The 15,014-nt window shown below is 41.6% G+C and overlaps 1 protein-coding gene across 3 annotated transcripts in view; it reads right to left on the bottom strand.

The window, feature by feature from the left end:
* Positions 1-15,014, bottom strand: part of LOC140994968 (FERM domain-containing protein 5-like) — a 66,913-nt gene that overhangs the window by 10,147 nt on the left and 41,752 nt on the right. Inside the window, exons 2-5 of one of the 3 annotated variants that reach the window (XM_073464833.1) lie at positions 4,934-5,038; positions 3,755-3,797; positions 3,525-3,603; positions 455-552 (exon numbers count right to left, since the gene is read on the bottom strand). In XM_073464833.1, the coding sequence (XP_073320934.1) occupies positions 455-552; positions 3,525-3,603; positions 3,755-3,797; positions 4,934-5,038 (325 nt within the window). Of the gene's footprint in view, positions 1-454; positions 553-3,524; positions 3,604-3,754; positions 3,798-4,933; positions 5,039-15,014 lie in introns of those variants that run through there. The other 2 variants (XM_073464834.1, XM_073464835.1) reach the window with 2 other exon arrangements.

The following is a 15,014-nucleotide window of genomic DNA, read 5'->3' as shown; positions in this document are numbered from 1 at the left end:
TATGAGCTTCAACCCCTGAGCATGCTCTGCTCGCACATATCCACACACCCACACAGTAAAGTACATATGGTGTAATGTGAGTGCACAAACATAAACATCGAACACAGCTGGCAAGTGTTTATTCACAAGCCAGGGTCATATGGAAATCATAAAGAGTCTACAGAAGGTCACATACATTATGGATATTATATAGAGTCATATGTAGCAGAAACAGGTCTGTCAGAGGAAATACAGTCACTTATCTCCAGTTGTAGTGTGGGGTGATGATGCCAACGTGATTGGAAACATGGGTAGTCATGTATTAATGGTTGAGATATAACATGTAATTAGCCTGAATCACACTTGACTTTCTGTTCAAAGTCGCAACTTCAATGCCTTTTGTGAGAGAAATGAAATGAAATATGAAGGTACAACAGTCTGCTCGTATACACGACGACCCCCTATTTCGCCGTACCTTGTAATATGTAGGCAGCCAACAGAGCAGCATCTGAAGTCTTGCACAGGAGGCGACCGTGGTAGAGATCCCTCTTTACCTGCAGGAAGACGAGATATCTGTGGAGTGGAACACAGAGAAACTGACTCGGGTCATTATTTAGATAGGATCAATATCGGCACTCCCATTCTTGGCAACACAAATGGTCAATGTTTACAGTGTAGAAGTGAGATGTCCCCTGAGGCTAAAGAGATTGTTAGAAAAAAAGACATTTTAAGATACTAAAGTAAATTAGGGCCTGAGGCTGACTATGGAGAGATGTATGTTGTGTTAATGTATGTGTATATGCTACTACATGTTTTTGTGTTCCTGTTGCTGAACCTGCAACTAACCTGTGGTACTTCATACAGTCGATTAATCTGCAGATAATGTTTCAAGATTAATTGTTTAATTATTTATCAATAAAATGTTGAGAAAATGTGAAAAAATCCTCATAACAATTTCCCAAAGCCCAAAGCGATGTCTTCAAATGTCTTTTACTCATCGTTGACTCATTTACTGTCATAAATGACAAAGAAAATGTGTTAATTAGCACAAAGTACAGCTGTGGCTAATGGAGTGCTATTAGCTCTTTAAGTATTTAGTCATAAACCAAAGTCTTGGATTAATTAAAAGTTGACTTGTATGTGTGAACCAAATATCTTGCATTCCATCTAGAAGACGTTGAGACATTTCAAAGGATAAGTGAGAACTCAAAGTCAGGGCATACCCAACGTTAGTACGCTTGATCCTTTGGGAACTCTGACGGACTGACATTGCCGCCTTGAGCTAGCATGGCTAAAAATATGATGACAAAGTCACGAGCAAAGTTTATACAGAGCCAAAGTCACGCCTCTTCTGGTTTTCTCCATGGGACCTTATGTCAGAAAAACTCTGTGCCATGGGGTCCACCGGAAAGGGGCGTGACTTCGGCACTCTATTAGCCAGGGTCCCTGTGTTGACTCGTCTGCTTTAGATGCGACAGCACGTTTGTGGTTATTACAGATAAGCTATAGTACCTGCTATCTCCACATGGTGAAATGTAAAAGAAATTAAGCTAACGACAACTTCATTACCCCTGGGCCCTTTCGCAACCCATTCATAATTAATCTATAATTACAATATAGAAACAAAATAACGAATGCATGATTGGCAATCCAAAGTTTTCCACTGGATAATTAGACATGTAGCCGGCCCTCGGGACAGGAAGCTGAACTAAAGCATAATCTTTCTGAGAATTGCCGTGGATTTAAAATATGACTACTGGTTCTCGCTGAAGTCCACTGGGAGCGACTCAATCTTCTGGTCTCGTCCACAACATCCACAGATTACTCATATGTCAATTTTCCCGCCCAGCATTCATTTCAAACGGCCGTGAGTCGGCTTCTCTCCGAGCAGCAAAGCAATAAATAGTATAGCAGCACTAAGCATTGCTATGAGTAATGTCAGGGTAGAGTCGTGGTGGAAAATTAGCTTTTTTTTACACAACAGGATGCTCCTGTCATCTGATGATATTAACTGATGTCTGTACTGTAAATTGTTGTTAAATTATATATAAAGAAACTAAAAAGCTACATAAATCTATGCAGAATGTTGTTACATTTCATGTTGCTGCTTATCCACTATGTATATTTGTGTAAGCTTCCAGTCAGAACAGATGGCGGCGGATGGAGGAGCTCTCCCTCGCCGGCGCTCTGCTCCGTCAAGAAGGAGAGCTGGATTGCCAATAAGAGATTTCACTGCATGGCAACCAGTCGAGTGATGTGATTTACAGGGATCCGTGCGCTCGGTGGCTCTCTGGCTCGCTCCTCACAGCAGTTTGTTCAGCTGTCAAGGACGCCGCACACACTACAGTAGTGGCGAGGAGCTTCATGACACTGCAGCTTATATAAAAAGGAGAATACTCAATTACTCCTGCACACTGTGGTGTTTTCCTTTTGTGCCTGCACTACTGCATGCCTTTTTCAAGAGATTAATTAAGAGTTGAAATATTGTACTTGAGATGCACACACTCAATGATAAAGAAGGCAAGCTGAAAACATATTTTTACTCTCAGCTTCATCATGAAGAGCTATCTCAAAACTATTTAATTTCCCAGGTCCCAGTCCAAAAACTGTGGAGATTTTTATTCTATTCTGGTTTACTCTCCGTCAGCACTTTTCTGTTTTTGTTTTATGACTTCCAAAAAATTCTAATGTGTGATGTTATTGTCCCTTATTGAGTATAAGAAGGTAGTTAATGAGTCATCTGAGTTGAATTTCTGTTTCAAAATAGACATTACTTTTTCCACATTATTTTTGATACCACCAGTGAGTGGTCAAATAAACCAAGAGGAAGCTGATATGAATCCCTGGAGCTACAATAACAGAGGAAAAACAATATCAGAAGGGTTTCTTAGGATATTCTGCTTGTCCGCATTAAGGTTTGTTATTACCTCTTTGATTCGGAAAACCGTGTGCTTCGCAGCCCCTTAGAAAATATTGGTGTTCGCCAAATTTGCATCATGCAAGCTATGATCTGCAACACGAGATCATTTCCTCTTCTGTTTCAGTGATCAAAACAAATAAAGTACTTGTTACGACCCATGCGTGAGTATTCGAGAGCCCTCCAGGCCTTCAAAATGTATCTGGAAGTCATTCATTCACAAAAGGCAAGCCCTTTTAATGAAGGGCTGCAGGTCCTGGTGAGGACCACTACATATGTGAATAGAGCTGTATCAGCCTTTTGTGGCTCCAGATTGAGCTGCAAAAGTCTGATTAACTGCCTCAAGTGATCTCGCCTGAGTCAGTGGCGGGTTGAGTCTGCAGACTACAAGCTTGGTAACGAAAAAATAAATAAAAATGTGTGTTTGGACTCAGAAAGAAGTGAGTTTACTCGACCTCTGCAGCCTCATCTCTGCTTGATGCTTGACCTCAAAGGCCACATTAGCCGCCAGTAGCATAACACACCTGAATCTGTGGACAAACTGATGATTAAATTGCATTGTGGGTAATGTAAACGGCAGGTTACATCGAAGAAGAATGTGTGGAGAAAATAAGACCACGTCTCTTACCTGGTGATTTCCTCTTTTAGGGCGGCAGGGTCGGGTGGATAAAACTTGACACGCAAACACATGGTGAACGGAGGCTGGGCTGGGAAAGAGAGACACACATTTAAAATCTATTGCTTCTACTGCGATTGGCATGATTTGTGTAGTTTTCTTCTTCTTTGTAGTTTTTGCATGGTCAGATTTAGACATTTGGATTTAACCAGTTAATCAGGCATGTTAACTGAAATACTTACATTTCATTTGTTTGGCAATTGACTTTGTAAACTCCAACCAATGCTGAAAGGGAGAGAGAGACAAATGAGACGTGCACTTTGGAGTCTTTAGCGGCTGAACTGTTGCTCTGCGGTCTTGACTGCTCAGCAGCAGTAATCTATAGCTGGAAGGCACAGAAGAATTACTCCTATCTCCTTGTTTTCTGTGTATTTAGTCCCTCTCTAACACAGTCGCCATGCAGAGAGGAGATGAGAGAAAGCTGTTTGGAAGATAATCAGGAGTGTGCCGTTTTCTGTCTGCGTGCTAAGCATCGTGGAGTGATACTGGGTCTAATCAGTGAGATGATGACATGCTGACAATAATGAGGCACTCACAATTCAGGAAGTGTGAAACACAATGATGCTGCGAGCCTTTAATTACTGCTTTTTTTTTCTAACAACACCTGTGCTCACATTCTCTTAAAATGATATGTTAAAGGTGTTCAACAAGTCAAAGCCCTGAAAATTCACCAAGGAATAAGTTAATTTCTTTGATTGATATTTGTTTCAATCAAAGGGGTTGGCATTTTGACAGTATCATTGATCTTCAGGCATACCTACCTGTCCTGAATATTTGTGTAGAGAAAATCTAACGACACAAAGAGAGACAATCTAACGTGTGTAGAGACAATCTAACGACACAAAGTATTCGAGACATAATTGATAATCTGCTCTACCTGGTGATCTACAGACTGTAACAGTGTAAAGATGGTAAAGACTGACGATGCACAGAGCAGCTACGAAGCTTCCTTCTTTGTAAAAGTAGAGAGATGGTTTCTTATTCTTGCATCAGCTTCACAGGGTTTTCTTGGATCTTTTAAGATTTACATTTGAATAGTGTTATCATGGTCAAAGTCGAGTCTGGCTTATTAAACATGACACTGTTTTACAACTTTCACGGGATAAGAGATTTGCTCTGTGAACTCGGGGGCACAAATTATCAGCCAATTCAACAGAAATTATGTAGTTTGTGTGAACTAGTTTTTAACTGAAGCGGACGATTTACTAATGTTGATTCACAAATAATTAAAATGAGGAAAACTGAATTATGGAAAGGAGAGAAGAGAAGAGAAGAGAAGAAAAAGAGACCAAATCATGAGTCATGGTGAAACACAGCGAACTGAAATGAAGGTGGGTTCATTATTAAAAATGAATACTCACCCTCTGCTTGTCTGGGTCAACATATCTAATGCCAAAGTAGTCTTTCTCCAGCAGGTTGAGATGGTGGCAGATAAGGTCAAACAGGTACTGTCCCTTGGCATCCCGCTGAAAGAGAAATAATATGAGAAAATTCATATATGCGCTACTGAGGGACGTTCAAGAGTGAAGGAGAGAGAAAAAAATCCTCTCCAACTCAATATTTGCATATTCACTGACTTAATTAATGAACCCCCAGCAGATCAATGGTGCGTACGTAAACGCTCTGATGCAAAGTCTACACTCTGTCCAGCCAGAGCAGCAAACAGCATCACACATTAGAGAACGAATAGTGTTGATAGTGTCACATCGAGATGATTATTTTCTCCTCTCATCAGGAAGTCCATTTTTTAGAGTCTCTGAAGAGTCCAAACGGCCACCAGAAAGAGTTTTAATATTTCACAGCCCTCGAGGGAGCTATATGAGGGTCATCAAATATTCATATCGAGGCAGCAGCCACCTGTGAAAGCTTTGAGAAATTTCTGCGGCAGAAAACGACCTGGAAACGAGGTGCGGGGAAAGGAAGAGGCAGGCTGAAACATCGAAGGGAAGCCCTTGACATGCAATGCAGTACAAAAACATATCCTCTACTGCGTCATGAAAGAACCTGGAGATGCACTTTCACAACACTACGCCGTTTTTTAGGTTATTAAAAGCTAAAAAGATGAGCTAAATTGTTCCTTGATTAAGTGTAACACTTGAGGAAAGCAGCCAGCTGTCCTGGCAGTGGCAGTTAAATTCATAATAAGCAGGGTGCTTGCATAAAGCTGCACCTGCCCCAAAAGACTCATTACAAACCTGCTTTAATGAAATCTTTATTTAGATTTAACCGCAACAATAAGGTACGTGGCAACAAGGCTGCCACTGAATGCATTAGAAAACATGAGCCAGTAATTGGGGCTTTGCTTATGACTTCACAACCAGCAACATTCAACTTTGAAATTAAGCTACTGGATAGAAATGTTATAGCCCCCTCATAGGTGAGTGTGCACACGCTCAGTTTGCACAACGATGAGTCATAAAAGCCAAAACTGTGTCAAACAGGCTGCAAAGCAAGCTGTGCAGATGAATCAGGAGATGATTTATAATGAAGGAATTCAGATGAGAAAATTGATACAACACTCTCATGTCTATATATTACATTCGAAACTACAGTCAATAGCTGGCTACCTTAGCTTACACAAAGACTGGCTAGCCCGGCTATGTCAAAAGGGAACAAAATCAATCTACCAGCATCGCTAAAGCTCACTAATTAACACAATATACATTCTTTGTTTAAAGGTGCAATATGTAAGAAATGGCCACCTGTCAAATTAATTCTCAAAACAACTACAGGGCAGCATATCACCAGAGTGATGCTAACTGCTAAGAACTGTAGCTGCCCTTAGCTAGTTAGCCTAGTTAGCCGTGCAGCTAGTGGCCTGGAATGGGAGCTCGGAGCACCTGGGGAGTATTGTTGTTTACACCACTAACATGGGAGCTTTAGACCGAGATGGGCCGGGGCTAGCTGGTTAACATGCTAACCTCATTAGATATCTCTGCACAATCTGTAGCTGTCGTCAAGTCAAAACTGTTATTCCTTCACATTATGCTGTCAAATTCTTACAAATTGCACCTGTAGTCTGTACATTTCTTGGACGGGAGCCACGGTAGCCATTTCCCGCCGTTTTCCAGTCTTCTTTCTAAGATAAGCTGACTGTCTGTAGCCTTATATCTACAGAAAATATATGAGAGTTGGATCATTCTTCTCATCTAACACTCAGCAAGAAAGCAAATAATATTTCCCGAATGTTTAACTTTCTGAGGTTACAAGCCGATGGTTTAGATATCCTTCAACAAATACTAAACTTCAAAGCCGCAGTGGTGTAATCCTGCACAAGCTGTAAATGGAAGGGGTAAATTCATGGTCAGGCTGACACCAAGGAGACTTACATGCCTGCATAGTTTTCTCCAACTGTACCATAGACAATGTACACATAGGCTATAGTCTTTCTTCTGTCTGAGGCAAAGGACATATAAAATATCCTACAGTTCCCTTTGAGAAGAGACACTCACATTCACATGCACCACACGAAACTGCACAGTCAGAGAAACTCAAAGGCAGACACATGAGAACGGAGGCGGAAAAGAGAAGAGAAAGACAAAACCAAACGGAGAAGGAGAAAACAGAGGAGGGAGAGACTGAGAGAGGAAGAAAGGCAAGTTGACACTGATTAATCTGTCCCAACACAGCATGCCACAGCTCAGCAATTAAACCCAGAGGACAGGGGAATAGGTGCACTGAAGGACTGGTCCATGTACGAACAATGTTCAGATACAGTCCCTGACGAGACACGTTATTTAAGACAGTGTGATGAAGCCTGTTCACACTTCTGTTTCACTCAATATCAGATCAAAGGGCACAACAAATACCCCTGAGGTGGCACGTGGCTCAACACTGTCAGGGCACATTGAGGTTAGAGGTCCTGCTACTCTTTGCATTGTGCTCCTGTCAAAGCCAAGCTGCATTTACCGTCATTCATGACAAACGAGCCGTGTTGTAAAGATGTTCATATTTCAAAATTAAAACCAGTAAATCAAATGATGATAAATCTTCACCCCTTGCATTCTTCTCATAACCAAACTGGTTGTCACCAATGTGCATAAACAACAATCGATCAAGTGCGATCAAGAATAATTTGTCAATTTTTTCCTCTGATGTCTGTACGTTTTTGAAGCAGATTGTAATTATAATTCTCCAGGCTTTCCACAATCTTCGTGTAAATTCACACCACCCTGGCAAATTAATCATGCATTTTCATTGACATCGTACTCCTGCCACACCAAAAACTTGTTTCAATCCTGTTGACAACATCACACATTCTGTATGTGCTTGTGCAGCACTACATTGAATCAACACACATACTGAATACAATATTCAAACCAAGAATATTATGTGACTACAATTAAAACTAAATCCTTGTAGGAAAAAATGCCTGTCTGAAGCTAATTGGACAAAGTGGTCAAACCGTCTTATTACAACATCATGTGACGCAGAGGTGCCCAACGATTCTTCTTCCTGTGAGCTAATGAGCTTACATTTGTGCAAGAAGTGGCTGTAAAATGGTGGAGAAAAGATCTGTTTCACTATCAGAACTTTCTTTAATTCGCTCTGACTATATTTGGAAAGTGAAGAAGAGCTGCATGATTAAATCATTTTATCCCTACTCAGGTTAGCGGAGGGATAAAGCAGAAGTTAGCCTGTTGGCTGGTAGAAGTCTCTAGTGCGCATGCTCTATAATTAATATCATACCCAGACGTCATGCTTTTTTGGCTTCATGCACCAATGAGCAGCTTTCATAGGAGTGAGCAATGCCCTTTCCAACACGGTATCCAGTTTTTCATTATACATCCATCATCTGAAGAGCGAGAGGTAATATATTACATTACAGTAGCCATCACTAAAGCTTTAAGGAAGTATATGCATGAGTTAAGTCAGAAGATGCAATTCATTAATCATAAATGTCAGTTTGTGGTGTTTTATCATTCGAATCTTTGAGCCAGAATTAACACACACACCAAAGCACAACCCCGCCCTAAACCTTTCAGGTCCACTTGTGTCAAGCGATGCACTCGCCAGACCTTTCCCAGGACGCGCGGGGCTGACCCTCCATCTCCTCTGTCAGTGTGTCTGTATGTCACTGTCACCACATACGCCCTGACTCACCCAGACAGGCCTGCTGACTGGCCCGGCAGCAAAAATAGAAACCCACACACATCATGCGCAGTCTCACACATGCACACAAGGATCCTCAATGCCTCTTACTCTATTATAAATGTCTTTGGTACACCTGTGAAACCTGAAGAACCACAACATTTTCAGAGCGTGTACCTCCCACTCCCTCCATCTGCTGCGCACTGTAGTGTAAACTACAGCGGTGGCCAAAAAAAGCCTTCCCAATTAATCTTGTTGTTACTTGCTTGTGTCCTTCTATGTGTGTACCAGTGTGTTTGTATATGTCACGCCTAAGCGTGTGTGTGTGTGTGTGTGTGTGAGAGAGAGAAATTAGTGATGATCCATGTCCGAGTTAGTAGTTATGAAACAATAACAGAGAGGCAGGACGATTAATCTCAGTGTAACACTTCAGCAAGTAAATGAAAAAGAACGAAACGTATTAGTAGAAGCCATTCATGAATTATTCTTAACTCCTCGGTAAGACTGTCCTGCTGGAGTGCTTTTTATAGCAGCAGCACACTGTTTGAGTTTCTATAAAGGGTTTATCAGATGTTACACCAGATTCTAAATGGTTGGACTTAATAAAGAGCCGCTGATCTCAGGTCGTCTATTGTGCATTACATCGGGTGCAGGTAATCCTATTGTTCCCGGTAATTTACCTGACTCTGCACTCTGATGCAGTTTGCAACGACGAGATCGAAGCGCGCTCTAACTTTGTCCCACACTCTCGTTGTCTGGCTCAATTAAACACCATAGAATAATGCTGCAGACTCTCTCTCTCGCCCATAGGCAGCTGACCACACACTCGTAATGTATATGTGGTGTTGTGTTGCATACTGATGAGACACACTGAACTTCAGGGAGCTGACCGGGGCTCCACCGGGACACAAAGGCAGGCTCGGAGGCAGAAGCATTATCGATCTGAAGTTAAGTGTTCTTCAACATCCTTATGAGATTTAAACCCAGAGCCGAGCTGCAATACACTGGTGGCAACGTCGAGGAAATACTATATGTTGCCAGTTAAAGCTCTGTTTTATTGCTTTTGAGTAGATAAATTGCACCTCCTTTATGTGGTTTGTGATCATGTGATTTCAGTGTGGGAATTGCTTCTCTACCAGTTTTCACTCCCTAAAGTTTTATTGCTGTGGGGGGAATAATTAGATTCATGCTATTTTAGGATTAAACCCCTTTTATTGCCAAAACATTGGGAAATAAAATCATCTGCTATTGAGATAAATGGCTTTGGGCTTCAGGACTTATACAATAGATTTTGCAGTGGGATTGATTTTTGCTTTCTACTAAAGGGTAGGATGTTTGTGCATTCATTCTTTAGGATGCACCGCATTGTGTAAAGTACTCGTAGTTGGCAGAAAAAGCTGCACTGACGACATCAAGACGTCAAGAAAATCTTTTTTAGAAGTCATGTTTTTGTTTGGCAGCTGGTTACTGCATTGAGAGGGCTTTTGAAACAGATTTATTGAGCTGAGTTTCAGTAATGCCACATCACAATTCAGTATACAAAGCATGGCTTTACTGCCATCTCATCACATCATGTTGTAGAGAATTGGGACTATTAATGAGCTTAATGTCTGTTTTTCTATGGGTTCATTTGGAATTAGTCCGTACTGACTAACAGACTTCAGTATTTAGAAAAGAAGCTGAACAGACACGGAAATCTGTTTATTTTCCTGCAATTATTATGCTGAATACAGGGTTTTCATGTTTCTCCACAAGTCTAAGATCTAGATGCAGATCTCTTAATCTGCTGAAGTCTCTTAATGACTGTGGGGTTTTAATGACATCCTTATTCAAAGGCATGTTTGAAATATTTTTTTTCATTACAGGCTGGCTGATTAGATTAGTAAGGGTTAGGTCTGTGAACATTTCCCTGCACCCTATGAAAAAAGGCGTTTCCTTTGATCAAAGTCAGTGGCCCAAACCAACCAGCTAAACTCTGTTCATCAACCGCTTTCCAAACTGAGTACAGCTTCCTCCGCTGTACAGCGTGTAAAGAGGATTGCACTTTCCCAATGTGGTCAAATGTCTTACTGACAATATAACATACTACTGAGGTTGATCTTTTGTTATCACCCAAAATAACCAAAAGTCCTCTTTGAGCCATAAAATGAGTTATACTGTACATCAACCAATAAAATCATGATTAGCATTTCCACCATATGACCCAGTCCTACTCTTAGCAACACCATCCTAATTATCACAGTAAACAAACATTTTTCAAATATGCATGGTGTGATGTAATGTTAATTTACAAATAGGTGATATGTAAAATGATGCACACAGTCTCTGCTGGGACCAACTTTCCCTCTCCAGGATTGCCCTCGCTACCTCTAACACATGTTTGTAGACTATGCAAATGCGGGATCCACTGGGGTGTCTAGTTGAGGACTATCTATGGGAATATCAGGAGGAGGGACAATGCTACAAGCCATTGGCTGCTTGGAACCAGAGACCAAGTTGTGTCCACATTATCTGCAGTAGATCAAACACATTCTCAGCGGGGTACTCAAGATTAGATCTCGCCACCAAGCTTGAGTGGTTTTCAGCAAACAGAATGAGGGTCAGCACCTCAAAGTTGAGAGGCCATGATAGTCCTGTCAGATGATATTTAAGTATAAGTTACTGTTCATAAGTGAGGGTAAGATGAAGTGTGACACGAATTAGCAAATTCCTCCAGTAATGCACGCCAAGTTCTCCGTGCACCAGTCAATTCACAGACCAACTCTCACCATGTCATCAGCTTTAGGTAGTGATGTCCCAGTCGCCAGAAGAAAATGTTGGCATTTCTGTTGACCACAGATAATGTGTTCATGTCATATCAACATTTCTACAATAAGTGTCACATCATGTTAACAGTACATGTACATGACTGACTCTCGACTGTCATGTCGGGAGCTGGAGTGGATGGTGTTGATGTAACAGCTGTGTGAGATGCTGCCAAGTGAGTGACCACTGTTCAAGGTGGTGTTTGAACATTTGTAAGCATGAAGCTACTGGTTATTTTTAAATGGTAAATGGACTGTGTTTATATAGCACTTTTCTAGTCTTTACAACCACACAAAGAACTTAAAAACACAAATCAGCATTCACACAGACATTCGTACACTTGTAGCAGAGGCTACCATGCAAGATGCCACCTGCTCATCAGGAACAATGGAGCCATAACCATTCATAAGCACACTCAAAAACAGATGGAAGAGCCACCAGGCTCAAATTGGGTTCTTGCCCAAGGACTCTCAACATGTGACTGCAGGGGCCAGGAATCTAACCACCGACCCTCCGATTGGTGGATGACTGCCGTACCTACTGAGCCAAAGCCACCCATTTTCACAAAACATCAGAACAGTTTCCAGCCATGTTTGTGGTGACAGAACCAGGGAAAACAAAACATGAAGGACATTTGCCAATGCAATTTGGACTCAGTTAAGCAGAAGGAAATGGATTCTTGCATCAATGGATTTGTCAAATTGAAGAAAGCTGGATGGCAGAGATGAGTTGTTGTGGCAGCAGTAGTAGTAAAGGTAACTGCTGCTGCTGAATAGCAGCTGTGAAGTGGTAGCACCTGCATGAGCCAATGTTCATGTATGTAATATGTTCCTTATAAGAAATGTGACACGCTAGGGATAAGAGTAGTAATAGTATGGGGGGGTGTGCAGCGGGCAGCCGTGATATTAGCCACGGTGAGTCATGGCTAAATGAGATTAGTGCAGGCCTGTCAGTGGGAGAGGAATGTATTAAACAAGCAGAGGCCCGTAAGTGCTTTATGGAAGCACGCGCAGTGTTTCATCACAGCTATAATAAAAGTGATAAACGGAGAGATGGAAATAACCCAGACTGGGGCCAAATGATCACTGTGGTCCTCAGCGGAGCGTGAGCAGCAGCACGCCGCTCCCTCGGCCTGGCCGGGGCTTGCGTCAGATTAATTATTGAGATGGGTTCCATATCAGCTTGGGAAACACCACATCAATAAATGATGGTGTCACTTTAAGCTATGGGATGGAAATTGCAACAACTGAGCAAATGGTCCTGAAAGGTTACTGCTCTAGGGAAGCATCTGGTGCTTGACGATGTTTTGCTTTAGTTTTGCATTCACATATAACTCTGAGCTCAAGGGTAGCAGGTGATTAAGCCTGAGAATGGTTTATGGTCGTCTTAAACAACACGCGCCTCATTGTGGCTCAGCTGCAGTGTTGATAGAGAGAATATTTCAGCGAATGATCTTCATGCTGATTTTCACTGTTCTTAAAGTTGCAGCCTCCAATACCGTCAGCAGCAAAGCCTGTAAATGGCTTACTATAATCTTATGAAATGGTAATGGTACTTTTCATACTCTGGAGAGCAGGCACAGAAGTGAAAGACCGTAGTGGCAGTTCCTGTCAGTCAGCAGCTGAATGGTATTCAGATTTACACTCAACATGCCTTCCTTGACAATCTAATGGAAGGAATAAATCAGTTATATTACAAAGCCATCTGCAGTTAGGTCGAGCAGCTATTCATGTTTGTTTTGTAGACATCTGAGTTACTTCGTAATCAACAGCAGGTACCAGCACTTCGTGATGTAATAGTGGCATCATAATTTCAAATAACCTTGTGATGTGCGCTGTAGGTTAAAGCAGATTTAATTGGGTCTCTCTCAGTTTTTACATAGTAGAGCTGAAACGAACAAACAGTAGCAGACTATGCAAGGGCAATTCTCTCTTTTAGGGTGATGCTGTTTTGTCCTACATTTTGGGGCAACATTGAAGATTTTTTTCTTTATTTCCGCCAATTTACCAGTGAATTGTAATGTTCTCAAATCAAGAAAAACAAATTGGTTTGAATCACAGAGCTATTGGAAGGGGAATTGGTTAGCGATCCTGTGTAATCCAACTCATTAGCTCCGTTGCTGAGAATTAAATCAGAAGAATGGCTACTCTCATGCACGTAAAATACAAAACTACAGCTAGCAGTTTGTTAGCTTAGCGTAGGATAGAGACTGGAACAGCCTAGCCTGGCTCTTTCCAAAGGTAACAAATAATGTGTTAAAAATGTGTAATTAAGGATCCCACAGCTTTTCTTGCAACTCCGCCTCTGATTGGTTACCATTGTTGGTTGCATGCTCTACACTTGACTCAACCTGTAAACTCATGGTGTAGCTCAGGTTATGCCAGTCTTTGCGGTTCTAATTCAGCAGTTTATGAGCTGTACTTTCCCCAGTAAACACACTGACGGCTTCGGCGACCCAGCCTGCTGCTGCTCCACTTGGGAGACGCCCATCCTGTCCGCTCTGCCTAACTAACCAAGAAACACTGCAGCTGTGACAGCCGAAGATGTCGGGGTGTTTACTGGGGAAACTACAGCTCATAACACATTGTGTCAGCTCCGCAACTGGTTGTTTATTTTCTAAACCAACCTCAGGAAAAACACAGACACAACCTATTAACAACAGAGAACTACTGAACATACAGTTAAGAAATAACACACTAGCTAGCATATCCTTGTCTCATTTGTAGTGTGATAAACATTGAATTCATTATGGCCCACTGACCTCCCTCGATCCCTCTGGTTGTCAAGCAGACTACCAGGGCACCCACTGATGTGACGACATGGGATGACAGCTGAGAACAGGAACTCGGCCTTGGGCCTCCCCACTGAATATGTGATGGATGTATTTAGCTTGGAGTAACAGGACTGCGAAGCCGTCAAAGCTATCGTCATTCAAAAACAATAGCTGCAAGCCAATAAGAGGTAGAGCAGGGTGTGCCTTGCGAGAAAAGCAGTGGGATCCATAATAATGCAAATACACTTAACAGAAATTAAAGCTCAGCAATTATCATGTTATATATTGTTTGTTTTGTTCATACAAATTAAAAGAATTGCCAAGAATACACCTCAAAACCCCATGAACCAAAAGGTAAGATTCAAAACACTAAGTGGGAGAGTTTTGTTTCAGCGCCCTGATCAAAAAAAGCATGGGGGAAGCTGTTATTTCACAAGCGGCAGCAATTCAGTCCAACTCATCTAAAAATGTAAGGCCACATACCAGTACAAAATGCTGACTGTGGCGAAAAAAGGTGAATAAAAAACCTTACTCACTGATAATCCTATGTGGATGACTCATACCACTGCTTATAGATTAGACTCACTCTATCCTCTCCATGAAATTCCCCAAAACTGTATAAGATTTGAACTTTATTCGTCTGAACAGCCATTACTTTACATTTGGCAGTATGCTGGTGATTCATTCTTGCTGCACAGCACAGCGGCACTTATTTAAATTGCTCCGGCTAAATCACACGTCCCTGGATTTAACCTCAACCTAAGTCAAGAAAC

Source organism: Pagrus major, chromosome 4 (assembly GCF_040436345.1).
Source record: "Pagrus major chromosome 4, Pma_NU_1.0".
NCBI classification, from domain to species: Eukaryota; Metazoa; Chordata; class Actinopteri; order Spariformes; family Sparidae; genus Pagrus; species Pagrus major.
Note: the sequence above shows the minus strand (reverse complement) of the source record. Positions and strands in the feature narration are given on the sequence as shown.